This window comes from Sebastes fasciatus, chromosome 20, assembly GCF_043250625.1.
Source record: "Sebastes fasciatus isolate fSebFas1 chromosome 20, fSebFas1.pri, whole genome shotgun sequence".
NCBI classification, from domain to species: Eukaryota; Metazoa; Chordata; class Actinopteri; order Perciformes; family Sebastidae; genus Sebastes; species Sebastes fasciatus.
Window position 1 is genome coordinate 3,088,561 of NC_133814.1, and position 19,925 is coordinate 3,108,485.

The following is a 19,925-nucleotide window of genomic DNA, read 5'->3' on the forward strand; positions in this document are numbered from 1 at the left end:
TTCCTTCAAACCATTTGTTCTCCCCTCTCTCCTGAAATGTCCCTCTCATTCCCTCCTTGCACAGGACGAGTCTCTTTCTTCTCTTCTGGCACGGAGAACCTCCACCGCGTGGAGAAGGTGACGTGGGGGACGCGCTACGCCATCACCGTGTCTTTCACGTGCGACCCCGCACACGCCATCTCTGACCCCGCCATGCCCACAGGCACCCAAGGGTGACGGCGCCGCTCACTGGCTCGGACAAGCCCTGCAGAGAGAGGGCCATCGGAGGGGAAGAAACAAGAAAAGGAGGGGAAGGAAGGAAGAAGTGAGATTTTACTCGTAACATTGGCATCCTGCAGCTGCAACGGTCAATATCTGTAATTTTCTTTTATTTTCAGATATCGACTCGCTGTCCCTAACTGATTGCGCCACGGGAAAAAAAGCACACGCATTCACCCTTTTCTCTGTAGTGGTCTTTTTCTTTCTTTATAACTGATTTTTTTTATCCAATTTTCTACAGCAGTTTCTTTTTTATTGCACCATCATAATTGCTAGAATTAGGCATTTTTGGGTTCCCCCCCACACATCTCAACAATCTGTTCCTCTTGATCATGTGGAGGACGGCTTGAACTGAGATTGCCTCTCGATGAAACGGTTTCAAAGAGGCTAAAGTGGGATTGTGTGTTTCTTCTGTGTCGCGGTGTGTTTTTCATTTTAAGGAGAGCTGTCAATTCCTCGATGAAGAGATATAAATCGGGTGATTCACCAACTGACTCGACCTTTCATCACGAAATCCCCACTCATACTCGCCCCCTTAAGCCAGGAGGTGTTTTCTTCTAAGAAGAACCCTCTCCTTGTCCAGGACTGATTGCTCTTTCTAGTGTGTTAACCAATGTGGTCAGTGAGGATGGTTTTGAAATAAAATACTGACAGAACCTGAAAAAGTCTGTGTCTTTTCCAAAGCTTTTGTTCTTTTTAATCTATTTTACCTCCAAAAACAATTAAGAAAGCAGCACACATCGGTGACATGGGTGAATACACCTCTATTTATTGCTACGAGAGTGTTATCTGCACTTCCTCCGTGAGTCAGACACTTGAGGAATTGCTTGATTGGTCAAACACCATTATGTGCTCAGGAAGTCATCGTGCTTGCCTTTCTTATTTTCCACACAACTGCTCAGAACAAACCACCGTCTCCATTCTCATTTCTGCTTTTAATGCAGTCGGTTCTGGAGTTTGAGCCTTGAATCTTTCATTGTGCGTATGTTATATATGCCAAAACAAAGCTTTCATTCTTTACCTTATGATAGGGATACATGTTAAAGGTACCTAATATGGCATTAATTAATGGTTGTGTATGGTTTTGATCGTGGTTCAAAATTAGGGCTGTCAAAGTTAACGTGATAATAGCGCATTCGTTTTAACGCCACTAATTTCTTTAACGCATTAACGCAACTTGCGATTTTTAGGTTGAAGAGGACTCAGTTTTAAAGCTAAAGTGAAAATACTGGCATCGTGTGAAACTAGAAAAACCTAAAGAAACAATCGGTACCAACCATGTCACACTAGCTTGTCACAAAAGAGGCTAAATAACGCTCTGAACTTGTGCTAAATTTTGGCAATGAAAACTGTCATGGCCATTTTCAAAGGGGTCCCCTTGACCTCTGACCTCCAGATATGTGAATGTAAATGGGTTCTATGGGTACCCACGAGTCTCCCCTTTACAGACATGCCCACTTTATGATAATCACATGCAGTTTGGGGCAAGTCATAGTCAAGTCAGCACACTGACACACTGACAGCTGTTGTTGCCTGTTGGGCTGCAGTTATGATTTGAGCATATTTCTTATGCTAAATACAGTACCTGTGAGGGTTTCTGGACAATATCTGTCATTGTTTTGTGTTGTTAATTGATTTCCAATAATAAATATATACATACATTTGCATAAAGCAGCATATTTGCCCACTCCCATGTTGATAAGAGTATTAAATACTTGACAAATCTCCTTTTAAGGTTCATTTTGAACAGATAAAAAATGTGATTAATTTGGACAATCATGCGATTAATTTGCAATTCAATATTTGAATCGATTGACAGCCCTAATGTAAATATTAATTTGTGCAGCTTTAAAACTACAATACCACACAATAATAATGTAAATAAATATATAATAAATAAAATAAATGCAGACTTGGTATTCACTGTAATGTAAGACACAATTTAAGATTGTAAAGCATAGGTGATTTGTAGTTAAAGATCCCATATTGTAAAATGTGAGATTTCCATGTCTTTTATATTATAAAGCAGGTTTAAGTGCTTTATAAATACTGTTAAACTATCAAAACACTCAATATATGGAGAAATACACACAGCCCGTATTCAGAAATTGTGCGTTTGAAACAAGCCGTTAGGATTTCTGTCCATTTGTGATGTCACAAATATAGAATATATAGACCATTAAACAGTTTTAAACGTAAACATTCTAAATGTGTCCAAATGTATTTCCTGTTGCAGTGTATGTGAATAACATCAACTGACAGGAAGTAAAAATGGACCCAAACTGTTGCCTGGCAACGCAATTCCATTGCAATTCCTTTGAAATGCCCTAAAACGGAGCATTTCAGACAGAGGGTAAATACAGGTATATTCAGGCAGACTGTGAGGAAAATAATGTTTTTTTTTAACATAGCAGTATGTAAACATGTTCTATTAGAAACACAAAATACAAGTATGAACCTGAAAATGAGCACGATATGGGACCTTTAAGGAGCAAACACACTGGTGGTCTTTGCTGTGCTTGTAACATAATTCCAACATTTACGTTGACTCAGGGTGAACAAGGCACTTACTGTGCGTCAATGTGACCGAGTCATTCACGCCTGTCGCACCTTTTTCAACATTTAATCTGCTGTGATAATGAGCAGTAAACCTTAAGTTGGTGGGTAGTTTTCCCATCACAGGAGTCATTGATCTCCTTTAATCTTCAAAGTAAACGCTCTGGTCACTGTAAAGAAGCACACAATTATGTTGTTCAGCCTCTTGTGACATATTGATCAACCAGGTTAGAGGATTCTTTGAAGGTCTAAACCTCAGTGGACATCTTTTACTCTATCCGTTTACCACCCCTGTCAAGATAAGTTAATGATTTCTGTTTCTGTTACAGGACACTGTAAACTTTTCACGCAGTCTAGAAAATTGTGTTTACCCCATAACCTCAGCTAAAGTCTTCTGTGCTAAAATCAATTTCTTGCCTGGGTCCAGATCTTTGAATCTCTCCACCGAGCTGACTGCTTCGTCTGGCATCACGACATGAAACGGCAGTTTCTCGGTTGAAAAAGCAATCGATCCAATCGGCGCCAACGGGCGGGACTAACGATGCTGTCAAGTGTTGTCGAGCTGTGAGCTTGGGCGGCGTTGTCTTCTCGCCTGACCTCGCACTTTGTTTGGACTTTGCGCTGCTCCACTCTAAAAAAACCCCAGTAAAACTACTATGTTAGCATGGCTTTGCAACAGTATCGACTTATGGTGCCTTCAAATGAAACTCGTGAACTCGTGTTTACAACGTGGGAAGTCGTGTACACGATCAAGTGGTTAAGTCGTGAAGAACACCGCTGCTAAGCAACGGCAATATTAACGTTACTGTTGGCATCTAGAAGCCACAGAGGCTAACTGTTTAGCAAGCTAGCAAGTGGGTAACATAATGCAAAGGCATAATGAGGCTGTTGGTAATATCAACATTTTCCTCAGACCTATTATAAAATTACCAAGAAAAACAATATACGACTAAAATTACAATATATTAACTCATTATGCACCGAAAAATGAACTGACAACGTCAACAAACACATGACAAGTTGCGAACTCTGAGCTTTAAGAAACTTTCAACATACGAGGTCGTGAATACGACAAGAGGGGGGCGTTCATATGGACTCATCTTGTAAACACCGTAAACACGACCCCATTTGAAGGCACCATTAAAATGCCGTAAGATTCAGGCGGATATGTTGGTTTATTGAGATTGGTTAATGAAAATCGAACAAAAATCGGTTTGAGTGGAGACAAAGTCAGACCGATGATGGAAACAGTGTTTAATGATTCGACAATTCTGTCTCATATCAGGAAAATCAATCTCAGCAAGACCATTTAAGTTATTTAAAGGAACAGTGCATAGTGTTTAGGGGGCTCCAATGGCAGAAATTGGAATATAATATTAATAAGTATGTTTTTTTTTGTGTATAATCACCTGAAAATATAAATCGTTGTGTTGTCGTTACCTTAGAATGAGCCATTTATATCTACATACGGAACGGGTCCTCTCCACGGAGACGACCGTCATGTTTCTACAGTAGCCCAGAACGGACAAACCAAACACTGGCTCTAGAGAGAGCCTTTCGTATTTTCATGACGGCCACTGTAGTTCTCCTACACGCTTGGCAATCTGCAACCTCACCGCTAGATGCTGCCAGATCCTACACCTTCACCTACCCTACACCTGCAGTGCCAGTAATCTCACTAACTGTTAAAAAGACTGAATGCATGTAATGCATGCATGTGAACTACAGATGATGAAGGGAAGTGATGTGATGCAGTGATATGTCGACAGACAGAAAATAAGGACAAGTAAAACAAGTAACAAAATTGTTTTGTTTTCTATGACATTAATCTGATGTGAATTTATTAGTGTGAGCTGGATACATTGAAAATGTAAAGACATGCATACAGAAAAAAAAACATGCACATGCTGCTGAATTTAAGATGTTTTGATACAAAATGTGAGTGTTGGATATCAACATTTTCTAAATGTTCACACAAAAGAAGCTTATTCAGCTGGTTTGGGTGGAGCTGAGCAACGTGAATAAATGTTACTAATAATATAAAATATGAGTAGCTCTCGACCACTTTCATTTGGTCAAAGTAGCTCTCAGAGGAAAACCTACCCCTGCCCTAAACTCTGGATTGCACGGCTTTTGCGGCCTCTAAACCTGTGCAAATAAAGGCCGTTACACACTGGGGTCATTTTTTTGCGATTAATTTGCACGTCAATAGATTTTTCCGAACCGTTGTTTTTGTCATGAAAACTTTGACACAGAACACAAATATTACGCAGCGGAAAAGCTTTGTAATTTGTTTCCAGAACAATGTTGATTTTTATGAGCTTGCGCATAGCAAATGTTGTGCAGAACGGGTTGAGTTGCACCTACTGTATATTTATAAGGACAACACGGAGGCTCCGTAGCCCAAACCAAGACAGCAAACTTTAACAAAGACCAGATCCAATTCGCATTTCACCCACAAAGGGTGCACCCATAACTGCGCTGCCAAGCAAATCGAGTCTCGGTGCCGGAGAAGTCTCTCCTGTTACAATATGCTGAAAGGATAATATGGAATTTTTGTCCAATGACGCCAAACCTACCCCTACCCCATCTTTAAGGTAATCTGAACAAATAATGGACTCATGATACAATGACTCACTCCCAAAGGCTTCTGTCATGACATGAGCTGTGTAATTGATTATTTCCACCATTATTATCATTGGCTTGTGCAAACTGGCCCTGTTACATACCAGCATCCACCAGGCCAAGTGAGGAGTCAGACTCTGCTGACTTGACTAATCCTCATTTAATGAAACTATTGGATGTGTGTGCCAGTAGATGTAGTTCCCACACAGCTGTAAACCACTGGATTGGAGCTGGACGGTGGTTCAGTCTGTAGGACTGCACTATTAATCCAATGTTAATCGCGATCACGATTTTGGCTTCCTGCAATTAAATGAACATAATCAACTGACGTTTAAAATGCTCCGCTCATAGAAAACTCTGCTACGTATCAAATCAAATGCCTCCGAAACAACGTGATCCCACAGAAATATGTGAAATGACCTCTTGACAGTGCATAACGTGGTGGTGGCACAGAGTGTGTTAGAGAGAGAGAGAGAGAGAGAGAGAGAGAGAGAGAGAGAAAGAGACTTTTTGACTCGCCTAACCGGCGATATTTTCTAGAAAGCTCACCTGAACCCACCGACCCGTGCATCACTCATGCGCACCCTACAGTGACAGCCTGTGAAAAAAATGTCCTCCAGACCAGAGTAGAAGAATAATGGGCAAAGCAGCAGATGGGCAGAACGAAGGTGCATGCACTGAATTCAGTTGAAGAAGAAACTTATTTTAAGTCTTATTTTGATGCAAAGATTTGTTAATCAGCAGGAATGTAGCACAACGTGAAATTGAAAGCAATGCTCTGTTGATTTTTAATTTTGAGTAAAAAAGTTTTGGTGCTATTTTATTTTGCTTCGAGGAGATGCACTGTGAATAAGGACCGCTCTTAATTTGATGCAAAGATTTGTACATTAGCAGGAATGTAGCAAAACATGGAAGTGAAATCAGTGCTGTGTTTATTTAAATCTGAAAGTGCAATACAAATCTTTTGTCCCTAAAAGCAATGATAATAATCGTGATAAATAATCACGATCTCAATATTGATGAAAATAATTGTGATTATCATTTTGGCCATAATCGTGCAGCCCTAGTTAAGTCCTACTTGGACAACTTGGAAAGTCAAGTTAAAGCTGCAGTAGGCTAGGTAGTAATGTTTTGGCATCATTGGGCAAAAATTCCATAATAACCTTTCAGCATATTGTAATTCAAGTGTTCTGAGAGAAACTAGACTTCTGCACCTCCTCCTGGCTCTGTTTTCAGGCTTTAAAACATCTAGCCCGTGATGGGACACTTTGGCCAATCCCAGGTCATTTCAGAGAGAGAGCGTTCCTATTGGCTGTGCTCCGGCTGGTGGGAGGTGCTTGGTATGTCCTCAACAGATCTCAACATGGCTGCCGGCTCACAAACTTTCTCATTTTACAGCTAAACAGTACACTATGAGATGTTTCTGAAAACATTTGAGGAGAGAAATAGACATTACAGTAACAGAATATTGATTCATATTTGATCAGCGCTGCCTAGTTTGACCGTTTGATCGGAGTTCGCGAGTGATTGACAGCTGCTCAGAGACGGCAAGGCTCCAGCTCGGCTCTGATTGGTTGTTAAATCTTGCAGATGCCATTAGGAGAACCGGAGGACACAGAGGCACATGATTTCTTTTCACATTACCTGTCTCGTGATATCATGACCGTTTTATAAAAATAACTTTTTTTTAATCATATTGGCTCCATTTCTACCCACTGCAGCTTTAATGTGATATCTAATGTCCAAAATTGTCAATCTAAAGCAAAATAATACAAGGATTGAACTGCACATTACAGCAACATAATCTTTGACGTTATATAGTACATACATCTCAAAGTGATTGTGGCTTTGATCACACCTAAAACTGTAAGGACACTTTTAAGATTCTTCGTGAGAACGTTTCCAAAACAACATGGGAATAACTCCCTCCACTAAGACCCAAATATTACCATGCCTTTTAATAGAAAATATCACAGCTAATTTTAATTCACGTCACAAGCTCATTGACCTTCACAGTTTTTTGATTGAGGTCAAACGCAGAGTCATGGCTAGATTAATGTTAAAACTAGGATCTCAAAGCACAAAAGCGCTATTATCTATTCGCTATTTTCTAAAGGTGATATGACACACTCCTCTGATTGGATTTTAACTAGACCTGAGGAGGTGTTCTGTCACTTAAAGGTCACATCCTGCAACTGTGAATATCATTTTCACTTCCCAAACTGTCTCCAAAGTGAATATACGCAAGTTTAAGTGAAAAAAAAGTATTTTTATCTATTTTGACACCTCTCTCTGTCATACCAATCCACCAGCTGTTTTCAGTACCAGGTTCTTATGTTCATTAATGTGGCATTCCACAATTTTTATAATCAGTATATCAGTCATGAGGATTGAAACTCAGCCTTTAAAAACTATTGTATAATATCTTCTGTGGCTGTGGAGAGCTTTGTTAAGTCCAAGAATCTACTCAAGGAACATCACTTAAAGGTCCCATATCGTGCTCATTTTCAGGATCATACTTGTTTATATCGTATTTTGTGTTTCTACTAGAACATGTTTACATGCTGTAACGTTAAAAAAAAAACGTTATTTTTCTCATACTGTCTGCTTGAATATACCTGTATTCACCCTGTCTGAAACGCTCCGTTTTAGTGCATTTCAACGGAATGGCAACGGAATTGCGTTGCTAGGCAACAGTTTGGGTCCATGTTAACTTCCTGTCAGCTGATGTCATTTACATACACTGCAACAGGAAATAATCTGGGACACGTTTAGAATGTTTGAGTAAAAACCGTGTAATGGTCTAAATATTGTCTATTTGTGACATCACAAATGGACAGAAATCCAGCTTGTTTCAAACGCGCAATTTCTGAATACGGGCTATGTGTATTTCTCCGTATATTGAGCGTTTTGATAGTTTAACAGTATTTAAATAGCACTTAAGCCTGCTTTATAATATAAAAGACATGAAAATCTCACATTTACAATATGGGACCTTTAAGAGGTACAGAGAGAAAAAGGGATCAGGATGTTCCTTTAGGCAGGTATCTTAGTTTTACGACCAGCTGGTGAGCATAGTGAAGCATTTAACTGCTAAAATGCCAGATATTTCATATTTCAGAGATGGTGGAGAACAAAACCAGAGTGACAATAGGACTTCAGGCATTCATCAGAAACACAAACGAATGCTTGTTATTCTACGTTTGCGAGATGTGTAAATAGGCAACATCACTCCCAACTCGTCAAATACCGACACTTGGCCAGTATTCGTTAGCTTCAGATTATGACGCTCTAGGTACCCCAATTGGTACCAACCATGTCATACTAGCTTGTCGGGAAGTTAAATAACGCAGGAAACCTACACTAAATTTTGTCGAGGAAAAACTGGCGTGGCCATTTTCAAAGGGGTCCCTTGACCTCTGACCTCCAGATATGTGAATGAAAATGGGTTCTATGGGTACCCACGAGTCTCCCCTTTACAGACATGCCCACTTTATGATAATCATATGCAGTTTGCGGCAAGTCATAGTGATTTGAGCATATTTTTTATGCTAAATGCAGAACCTGTGAAGGTTTCTGGACAATATTTGTCATTATTTTGTGTTGATAAGAGTATTAAATACTTGGCAAATCTCCCTTCAGGGTACATTTTGAACAGATAAAAAATGTGTGATTAATTTGTGATTAATGGTGATTAACTACGGACAATCATGCGATTAATTGCTATTAAATATTTTAATCAATTATCAGCCCTAGTATTTAATAATTACTGTTACTGTTACACAACTAAAAATACGTCTCTCCATTTCTGGGATGGACGGATTTTGCAGGCTCAGTAGAGAAATCAACAAATCCCTCCTAGATTTCTCATGAATCTTGAACACATGCAGCCATAAGCTGATGTGTTTCCCACAGACCAGATTGTATCCAGAATTTGCATTGAAGGAAAATGCTGCAAAAAAGAGTTGTCAGACGACGTGGGGGAGAGGAGAGGAGAGGAAAAAGAAAGAAGCAGAGGCTATTTTTCCACGTCTGTGCTGTCACAATGTTTGTGAAGCACCAGGGGATTGGCTGCAATGAATTTATGCATGAGTTTGTGACATCTGATATTCAAACAGGCACACAAAAGTGTACCAAAGTGTAAAAATCTCATCTGGGATTTTAGTTTGAAAATGTCACGGCTCTAGATATCATTCAGGTAGTATTCATAATCAGAAGAAATCTGACACTAAGGATGCTTTTCTTCTGTCAGAGTGTTTGAGGAACATAGAAACGGTCCAGACATGCATAATATCACCATCCATCTCGCTGTACACGCACGGTTTGTGTTCCAGTCGAGCTGATAAGACTTTAATAAGTCAGATTAAGGTAAAATGGCTTCCCTTCAGTGCTTAATTAAAGAGTTATGAAATCTCCATAAAACATGAGGTTCGTTTGTGCATCACTCATTAAGATACTTGCCTAAAGGAACATCCTGAACCTTTTCTCTCTCTGTACCTCTTAAAGGTCCCATATTGTAAAAAGTGAGATTTTGATGTCTTTTACATTATAAAGCAGGTTTAAGTGCGATATAAATACTGTTAAACTATCAACACGCTCAATATACGGAGAAATACACACAGCCTGTATTCAGAAATTGTGCGTTTGAAACAAGCCGTTAGGATTTCTGTCCATTCGAGATGTCACAAATATACAATATTTAGACCATTACTTGGTTTCAAACGTAAACATTCTAAATGTATCCCAGTTTATTTCCTGTTGCAGTGTATGTGAATGACATCAGCAATGCAATTCTGTTGCAGTTCCATTGAAATGCACTGAAACGGAGCGTTTCAGACAGAGGGTAAATACAGGTATATTCAGGCAGACAGTATGAGGAACATAATGTGTTTTTTGAACATTAGAGCATGTAAACATGTTCTAGTAGAAACACAAAATACAAGTATGAACATGAAAAAGTTTGCACTATATGGGATCTTTAAGTCTCTTCGGAAGATGAGCGAATCAGGTGATCAGTTATTGAATTAAAAATATTTATATTGGGAATACCACATAAACACAATGCTATGATAAAGTTCCACCATCGCAGAAGTGTCATCGTCCTCATTGAGGTAAGTTTAGGCCACAGTTCAGACTAGCTAACGGAGCGTATAAAGCTCAGTTGGAAGCGCTCCGTCTCGGCAGTAGGAGGTTTTTTTTGGCACTGGGTTTACCACAGTAGTGGAAGTGTGTTTGCATCTGTGGGAGATTTGTGTGCAAATTCAATGAAAGTGACTGGCCATCATGCAGGCGGAGGTGTTTTTCTCCGTCTCCTTGCCAGAGAAGGCCTTAGCGGTCCAGATGTGGGCTCAAATCAGTTCATCTTAGCTAAATTCATGCACAAAGCATAACACCTGACTGGCACGTGACTGCTATGGAAACAGTCTTGAGCTTTAATGATGTGATGTGATGGTAGATAAAAAAGTGAACTTCTTGCAGAATGCATTACCAACCAGGCAGAGCAGGGACCCCAGACCCTGAAGGGCCCCGGAATTGGTTTTAATAATTTGATTAATTGCAAATTTGTTAAGGCATCTATACATTATCACCTCATCATTAAAGGGCGGGTCCATTATTTTAGTTTTTTTTTTTAGGTTGTTCTATCATTCTGTAGCTTCCCAGTGGTGTTTCTTGTGTATTCAAATCTGATCATTCACATTTGTTTTCATGTTTTAGCGTCAAAATGCTATTTTCCCACGCCCTTCTAAAAGCTTTTTCCCGCGTGACCTGACGTAGGTTTCTGCATGATGACGCTGCTACATATACAGTTTATATACATCCTTATAGTCAGTGTATTACATACAGTAACTTGATGATGGCGGTCGGCACACTCCCAGTTTGGAGAAGCAGACAGGCGTACTGGTACAGAAGCTAAGCAATATACTGCTGTGGACGCCACGTTAGTTCAGATCTGAAAGTCACACAATAACAAAAACCAACTAACAGATGGATGCAGCGGTAGACCAGCAACTCCCGTGTTCTGCAAGGTAAAATTACTGTTTTTGTGAATGTAGTCTGGTGGCTTCGAAGACCGCGATATGACAGCTTCAGTTCCCCATATGAAAGGGCTGTCTTACAGTAAAGCATAATTTGTTTTCTAAATATAGCGTACAATAAACTAATATTAATAATTTTATATATATATTTTTTTTGCTGCTCCCGTCCACAGCCGCTTTACCTCGTCATCAGACAGCTCTTTCTGATGGGGGACTGAAGCCGTTTTATCACTCTCTTCAAAGCCACCAGACTCCATTCACAAAAACAGTAATTTAACCTCGTGGAACACGGGAGTATACATTCAACCCCACTTCAAAAGATCTGAACTAACCCTTTCAGTTATTTCCAAACTTAGCACAGCTAACGTTGACTCCGCTAGTGCTAGCGTTCACATTATTCATAACCTTATTGATTAACTTACCTTGGTAACCTACGTCACTGCTTTTTGCTAACGGCCGAGTGGTCATTTCCATTTGAAATAAACGGAAAAGAACTTTGTGTCTTGTAGAGGGGTCTTTATATTTTATATTTCATTTTTAATATTTTGGGCGCAGTTTGTGCCTTTATTTGAGATTTTATGGAGCAGAGATGACAGGAAATGAGAGGAGGGAGAGATGGGTAATGACATGCAACAAAGGTCACCCGGCCGAACTCAAAATGTTGACGTTGCGTTTCATGTTGGGAGCCTCAACCCAGAGCCAGGCCAGGAGCAGTCCCATGATGCATATTCCTAATAAAGTTGTGTTTATCAAATTACCATAAATCATGTATTACTCCAGCATAGGTGTTTGGTTAGCACAAGGTTTAATGGGAACTTGGCGGTAGGGTGTACATCCATCAGACAAAGGGCAGTCAAGGCCAGATTAACGCACTGTGGGAGCTCTGGGCCCCAACTGAACTTTTATGCTGTATGTCATTTAGTTTGTGGTAATTTGATCAAACACAAACATGGACTACGTCAGCACAATATTAACAGCAAATTAAAGGTATTAATTCTATGAGACAAGGCCTCAAGAAAATGGAGGAGCCACCTGAGGGCATTTAGCGGTGAGTATTACCAAATCAAATCACAACGATTTTTCTTTGAAACTACTACACCCCTTTATTTAAACTGAGTTAGCTGATGCAGTAACATGCATTTATACCAAGTTGAAATAAAACCCCAAACTAACCTGTAATAAGTCTACTCTTTAAATCAGTGTTTCCCAACCTGCCCCCACTTATATCTAAGAAAAGCCCCCCAACATAAATAAAGTGATGACGTCTTGACGGATTCGCCCATCGAATGCAGGTACGTAATATGATCTTTTCTTTGTAACGTCTTAATTAATTTACTATAATAGTGTTAGAGCCGAAATACATTTTTTGTTATTGTGGTTAAGTAAATGTAATTTATTGTGATGTTAGATTGGTGCTAGACCGCCCCATTAATTCAGGTGTGGGTCTCCCTTTGTGTGCGGCGAGTGGGAGAGCATATTACAATGTTTTTGAAAGGCTAAATGCCAACAAATATGCATTGAAGCTGAATATTTTGTTGGATAAAATGTGAATTTTTGAAATGATTACATCAATCTTTCCATAAATTTTGACATTACAACGAAATGTTGGAAATGTTTGGATCACACGGGTGAGAAACAATCCTACACAGTCACCACTGGAATCTAATTCTAATAATATTAGTGTCGCCTAATCTGTAAGACTCTTGTATAAATTATCCAGTTAGTGTGTTATATATAAGCAAATCTAATTTTGCCAACCTCAGAGCAGCAAATCCTGGCGCACCCCGTGATCTTTGGAGCCCCCCTAAGGGGGGCCTGAAACCCAGGATGGGAACTACTGCTTTATATCACGTCTTTAACACACATGTTTTAGCCTCTGCAGTTACCTCTGAGGCCTTGTGTTTAAACACAGTACTGTAGAATGAGCTCCTCCTCTGAGGGGGAGACTGAGGACTGGAGGTGAAGGAGCAGAGAGGAGCAGAGAGAAGTGTCAGAGTGCTAATGAAGCTCAGTGGGACTTTAGGGCGAAAGCGGCCAGACATGGAGGAAACAACTGTAAGTTTTCCTCTGACTGGAAAGGATTGTATTATGGCCAGAGAGCAGTGTTGCTTGAAAATACTGTAATCCATACGGAAAACATGAACTGTTAGAACGTGTTAAAGCTGGTAAAAATGTTCCTCTGTGTCTTCCTAGTGCTCCGAATGACATTTGCAAGATTTCAGAAGGAAAACTAACCAATCAGAGCCGAGCAGTCTCTGGGCAGCTGTCAATCACTGCTCAAGAAACTTGCGCACTCCGATCAAAAGGTCACACTAGGCAGCACTGAAAGTTTGTGATCCGGCAGCCATGTTGGGATCCGTTGAGGAAATACCAAGCACCGCCCACCAGCCGGAGCAAACTTTCTCATTTTACAGCTAAACAGTACACTACAAGATGTTTCTGAAAACATTTGAGGAGAGAAATAGGCATTACAGTAATAGAATATTCAGATTGATATTTAATCAGCGCTGCCTAGTTTGACCGTTTGATCGGAGTTCGCGAGTGATTGACAGCTGCCTCCGTTGAATGAACAGCCAATAGGAACTCTCTCTCTCTGAAATGACCTGTGATCGGCCAAAGTCTCCCGTCACGGGCTAGATTTTCTAAAGCCTGAAAACAGATCCATGAGGAGGAGCAGAAGTCTAGTTTTCTCTCAGAACACTTGAATTACAATATGCTGAAAGTTTATTATGAAATTTTTGCCCAATGATGCCAAAAACGTTCTTCCTACCCCGACTTTAATCTGTTTTTGGGCTACTTTTGAACAGTAAGCTGGGAATCCCACATTGTGGCCCTCTAAAGTTGATATGGAAGCAAATAGTTTACATGCACAGACACAAAGCAGTTGTGTTTCTGGCCACCTGACAAATTTAGGTCTGATATTCACTCTCCTATTAGCTCTGTTTTGGTCTCCACCGACTCTTGAGAAAATATCTGGTTCTTTAGCTGCTAAATGCTCCACTGTGATCACCAGCTCGTCTCTAGGTTTATCTCTCAGGGCAGGTAGCGCACAGTCCATTTATTTCCACTAAACACAGCTGCCTGCTGCTCCTGGAAACAAAGTGGATGAGAGCCATGAGGGTGAACCAAAACAGTAATGTTTTTACAGCGGGCCATAAAACCAAAACTATGGGCGACAAGACATTAAAACAGTCCACACAGGTGAAGGGGAACTGATGATTGTCTGTGGTTTCCCCTTTCATATTACATGTAGTCATTTAATCCATTGTAAATATATAACATATTGATTAGCTCAGCTTTGGCGTAGCATATTTATAGAGTCATAAAAATAAATTACAGATAAGACACAAGCCTGTGTTTGACAATAATGATGTATGATGCAGTCTTTCCACATTTCAGATCTCGCTCATCACTAATGGAGAGGCTGTTTCTGAAAACATTTGAGGAGAGAAATAGGCATTACAGTTACAGAATATTGATTCATAATTGATCAGCGCTGCCTAGTTTGACCGTTTGATCGGAGGTTGCGATGGATTGACAGCTGCCTCCGTTGAATGAACAGCCAATAGGAACGCTCTCTCTCTCTGAAATGATCTGGGATTGGCCAAACACTCCCGTCACCGGCTAGATGTTCTAAAGCCTGAAAACAGAGTTATGAGGAGGTGCAGAAGTCTAGTTTTCTCTCAGAACACTTATATTACAATATGCTGAAAGGTTATTATGGAAATGTTTGCCCAATGATGCCAAATAATATTCTGCCTACTGCAGATTTAACAAAATTGTGACTTTCAAGTTTGGGTTTGGCTCTAAAAAAACTTGAGAAATTGTTAGCAGCCGCGTGTATCTGTTCAGGGATTAAATTATTTTCATTATTGTTTAAAGGGACTATTTGTAACTTTCAGAAATGCTTCTTAACAGCGACACCTGTGGCCGTGAAATCAACGAAAGTCAGCGTCGGGCTCGCGCTTGCTCGCTCTCAATATACCTGAACGAGCATCGCTCAAAACAGTGAGGCGACACAAGTCAGCTAAAACCACAATATCACTCTATATTTCAGCTGCTTGGCAGTAATGTTAGCTGACCAGACGAAGGTCTCTCCATGAACATGATTTAGATCTGATCCTAGTGTTGGCTTTTCCTGCCTAAGTGCAGGCTGATGCAGCGGGGCTCTGCAGCATGTCTCCTCTGCTCTCTCCGCCCGCAGCCGGAGAGAGCAGAGGAGACACCGGCACCCGGTCGGTAACGAGAGGGTAACATAACTCTCTGAAGAGCTCCGTCGCTTCACAAGACACGGGAAAGCTCTGTTGGTCTGGAGGAACTGCAGAATTTATTTCTGCACAAACGTCCCCTGTGCATTCACTAGATATTCTCAGAGCTAAACTCTTCTGCAGTGTGTAGTGAGCGCGCGTTCACGTTTAGAGGTGGAGCGAGACAGCGAGAACGCACGCGCATTCTGAGTGAAGGAGAGCATGCAGCGGAGACGAGGCTCCAGCCTCACGCGAACGCGCATATGCGAACGCGCATGTGTGACGACCCGCTACATTTATGCGCGTACAAAGTTACAAATAGTCCCTTTAAGTAGTCAGTGAGTAATAGAGGGTTATTTGGTGTCGATACAAAAGTGTCCCAACTGACCCCACTCTCCCCTACACTAAAATATGTTTCTGAAAACATTTGAGGAGAGAAATAGGCATTACAGAAACAGAATATTGATTCATATTTGATCAGCGCTGCCTAGTTTGACCGCTTGATCGGAGTTCGCGAGTTTCGGGAGCAGTGATTGACAGCTGCTGTAGAAACTGCTCGGCTCTGATTGGTTAGTTTTCCTTTGGGCGCTGTGAAATCTTGCAAATGCCATCAGGAGCACTAGGAGGACACAGAGGCACTTTATTTTTTTTTCACAGATAATCTATCTCTTGCACTACTGTCAGGATATAGTGACTGTTTTATTTAAATAACTTATTTTTTATCAGATTTGCTCAAAGTTACCGGCTGCAGCTTTAAAGGTCCCATATCATGCTCATTTTCAGGTTCATACTTGTATTTTGTGTTTCTACTAGAACATGTTTACATGCTGTAATGTTCAAAAAAACTTTATTTTCCTAATACTGTCTGCTTGAATATACCTGTATTTATCCTCTGTCTGAAACGCTCCGTTTTAGTGCATTTAAACAGCATTTCAACAGAATTGCGTTGCTAGGCAACAGTTTGGGTCCATGTTTACTTCCTGTCAGCTGATGTCATTTACATACACTGCAACCAGGAATAAACTGGGACACATTTAAAATGTTTACGTTAAAACCGTGTAATGGTCTAAATATTGTATATTTGTGACATCACAAATGGACAGAAATCCTAACGGCTTGTTTCAAACGCACAATTTCGGAATAGGGGCTGTGTGTATTTCTCCGTATATTAAGCACTTCGATACTTTCATAGTATTCATATAGCACTTAAACCTGCTTTATAATATAAAAGACATGAACATCTTACTTTTAACAATATGGGACCTTTAAGTCTGTGACTTTCACCAACTTTTACACACGGCGTCGCACCGGCCTCCTGCCAGGTTATCATCACCTTACCTATTGCGCCTCCTAAAGCTTCCTCCTCTCTCCCACGTGATGTCACTCTCTTGTCGCCATGACCATCGTCTCGGAGGTGAACTCGAACTGATTACTGGAGGACGCGGACTTGCCCCACGAGTAGAGGCTGGGCGGCCGCTGCCTGAACGACGACGTGTACCGGTAGAAGCTCCGGTGTCGGTTCTTCAGGTACTCCCGGTAGTTCTTGGTGAGCAGTGTGTAGAGGAACGGGTTGATGCAGCTGTTGCTGTACGTCAGGCTCGCCACCAGGTAGTTGATGCAGGTGTGCGTGTGCGAGGCCAGGTCCAGGGGCTGGGTCCGGTACAAGGTCAACAGCTGCCAGACCCAGAAGGGCAAGAAGCAGGCCCAGAAGACCAGCACAATGCTGAAGATCAGGATCAGGACCTTCTGCTTCGGAGACCTCTTCCCTCCTCCTCCTCCTCCTCTGCTGCTGATCACAGAGCTGCGCGTGGACTCCACATAGGTGCGCGCTAACTTGACGTAGAGGGATCCGATCACGAGCCCCGGTGCCATGATGCTGGTCCCGAATAGGACCGTCACGTAGATCTTATAAGCCAGGGGGGCCCAGGTCGGCGCGCACATCCTCTTCACGCTCCCGTCCGGCGTGGTCTTGGTGGTCTGGTTCACCATGACCGTCATGGGTACGGTGAGGACTAGAGAGAGGAACCAGACCCCCCACGCCACGGCTTTCCGGTAGCTCTTGGAGCGCCGCACCGTGTCCAGCGGCTTGGTGACGGCCAGGTAGCGCTCCGTGCACATCACGGTGAGCGTAAAGATGCTCGCGTGCATGGTGAGCAGGTCCAGGCTGAGCAGGACCCGGCAGCCCACGTCCCCGAAGTACCAGTCCTTCAGGAAGTATGTGGACACCACGAAGGGGATGGTGGACAGGTAGAGCAGGTCCGCCACGGCCAGGTTCAGGATGGACACGTACATGGACGTGGCGAAGCGGATGGAGTGGCACATCACCACCAGGGTGTACACGTTACCGGACACACCGATGATGTAGACGACCGAGAGGAGAGTCCCGAAGGTGGAGGCGACGACGAGGTCCTGGTCCACAGACCCGGACCCGGAACCGCCAACGACCCGAGAATTGATGGACTTGTTAGTCATCCTCCGCTCCAGTGGGTCTCTCCTTCTTCCTGGTGTGTTTGTTTTTGTTTTTGCTCCGGACAGAAGTTTGTTAAGACGCGCACCGCACCGCACCGCACCGCACCGCCACCGGTACCGGTTGTGTGTTGCTGATCTGTTCTCTGCGCGCACTGCCTGCTGCTCTTTGCTCCTGACGTCACCACGTGAAGGACACTAGCACTGAAGATGTTCTATCCAAACTGTGTATAACTGTAAACATGCTATAGAAATATGAGTGTGTGGGAGAGAAAGGAGAGGATCTTGGACACAGAAATAAAGTTTAGTAATCACTGAGTGTGCACCTGATGCAGAAAACCAACTGTTAAAGCCTCAAAGAGTCATTGTTAGGCGCAGATTTGCTGCAGTAATTATTAAAAAATCGACTTTATATCTCCCAATTAATCTCCCATGTGCCATCTTCAGACTGATAAGGACGAGTTGAACCAGCACAGATAATTAAATGCACTGACCACACTTGCACAGGCACTGATTCCATACCAGAGATCCAATTAATGTCCCTTCTTGTGCATATACCTCAACATTATCAGTAGAAGTATAATGAGCAGTCCACTGATTGTTCCGCAGAAAGTTCACCTACAAATGATTAAAGATGATTATCATGTGATGCAGAGATGGTTTGAAATGCCAGTGAGACTATGTAGAGAAACAAAATGTCATATTAATCTGTTTTTGTTAATAAATTCAGGAAGTCAGTTCAATTAAGGATCTCTTTTCATTTCAAGGACAACACTTAAATAAATCAGGTACTTTGCTATTAGATGAATTAGATGTTGCCACAATTATGTTAATTTTAAAGGCGGGCCCATTATTATTATTATTATTACTATTATTATTATTATTTTGAGGTTTTTCTATCATTCTGTATCTTCCCAGTGGTGTTCCTTATGTATTCAAATCCCAACATTCACATTTTGGTCAAATTAGGAATGTTTTGGCGCCAAAATGCTATTGTCCCAAGCCCTTCTAAAAATGTTTCCCTGTGTGACCTGACGTAGGTTTCTACATGATGACGCTGCCACATACAGTATATACATCTTTATAGTCAGTGTATCAATACAGTAACTTAGATGGCAGTCAGCATGCTCCCAGTTTGGAGAAGGAGACAGGAGTACCGGCACAGAAGCTAAGCAATGTACTGCTGTGGTCGCCACGTTAGTTCAGATCCGAAAGTCACACAATAACACAAACAAATTAACCGATCAGTGCAGAGGTAGACTAGCAACTCCTGTGTTCTGTGAGGTGAAATGACTGTTTTTGTGAATGGAGTCTGGTGGCTTTGAAAACAGCAATATAACAGCACAGTCGCACAGCATTTCGTGAAATAGTCACGAAATTTAATATATTGATTTGTGTACATTGACACAATTTTTTTTCATGATGGTCATCACGAAATCAATTCGTATGTTATCCACGTAATCGTGAACCAGGAAGTATAAAAAGCGGCGAACACCACATAGGGAGGAGGTCGGTGTGGATGGGTGGGTCAAAAAATACAAGACTTTTGTCCAGGAGACCGCGGTTGGTGTTGGTGTCCCGTGTGAAACCACAAGTCAAAGTTGATTTATTTGTCAAGTAACTTTGTACTGAAGTTACGGCACTTCCGATGTTATTTTAACCCAAACCACAATCTTTTCTTAAACCTAAGTAGTTTTGTTGCCTAAGCCTAACCAAGTTGATCTATTCCTAAGCCTAA

At 41.5% G+C, this 19,925-nt stretch overlaps 2 protein-coding genes across 3 annotated transcripts in view; one reads left to right on the forward strand and one right to left on the reverse strand.

Annotated features, from left to right (window-relative positions):
* The window catches only part of ogfod3 (2-oxoglutarate and iron dependent oxygenase domain containing 3), a 32,008-nt gene extending 31,085 nt beyond the window's left edge, over positions 1-923 (forward strand). Inside the window, exons 9-10 of one of the 2 annotated variants that reach the window (XR_012591813.1) lie at positions 65-304; positions 378-923. Coding sequence is in view for 1 of the 2 variants with exons in the window: in XM_074619155.1 (XP_074475256.1) it covers positions 65-216 (152 nt within the window). In the remaining variant the exon portion in view is untranslated. Of the gene's footprint in view, positions 1-64 lie in introns of both variants that reach the window. The other variant, XM_074619155.1, reaches the window with a different exon arrangement.
* LOC141758068 (urotensin-2 receptor) lies at positions 107-18,918 on the reverse strand. The gene is made up of 2 exons (XM_074619154.1): positions 17,060-18,918; positions 107-244 (listed from the first exon to the last, which is right to left on the reverse strand). The coding sequence occupies exon 1, from the start codon at positions 18,191-18,193 to the stop codon at positions 17,102-17,104; it is 1,092 nt and encodes a 363-aa protein (XP_074475255.1). The 5' UTR covers positions 18,194-18,918; the 3' UTR covers positions 107-244; positions 17,060-17,101.
* Between the last annotated feature and the right edge of the window lie 1,007 nt (positions 18,919-19,925).

Excerpts from the sequence above, each read along its gene's own strand:
- LOC141758068 (XM_074619154.1), bottom strand. The coding sequence starts at position 18,193 with ATGACTAACAAGTCCATCAATTCTCGGGTCGTTGGCGGTTCCGGGTCC.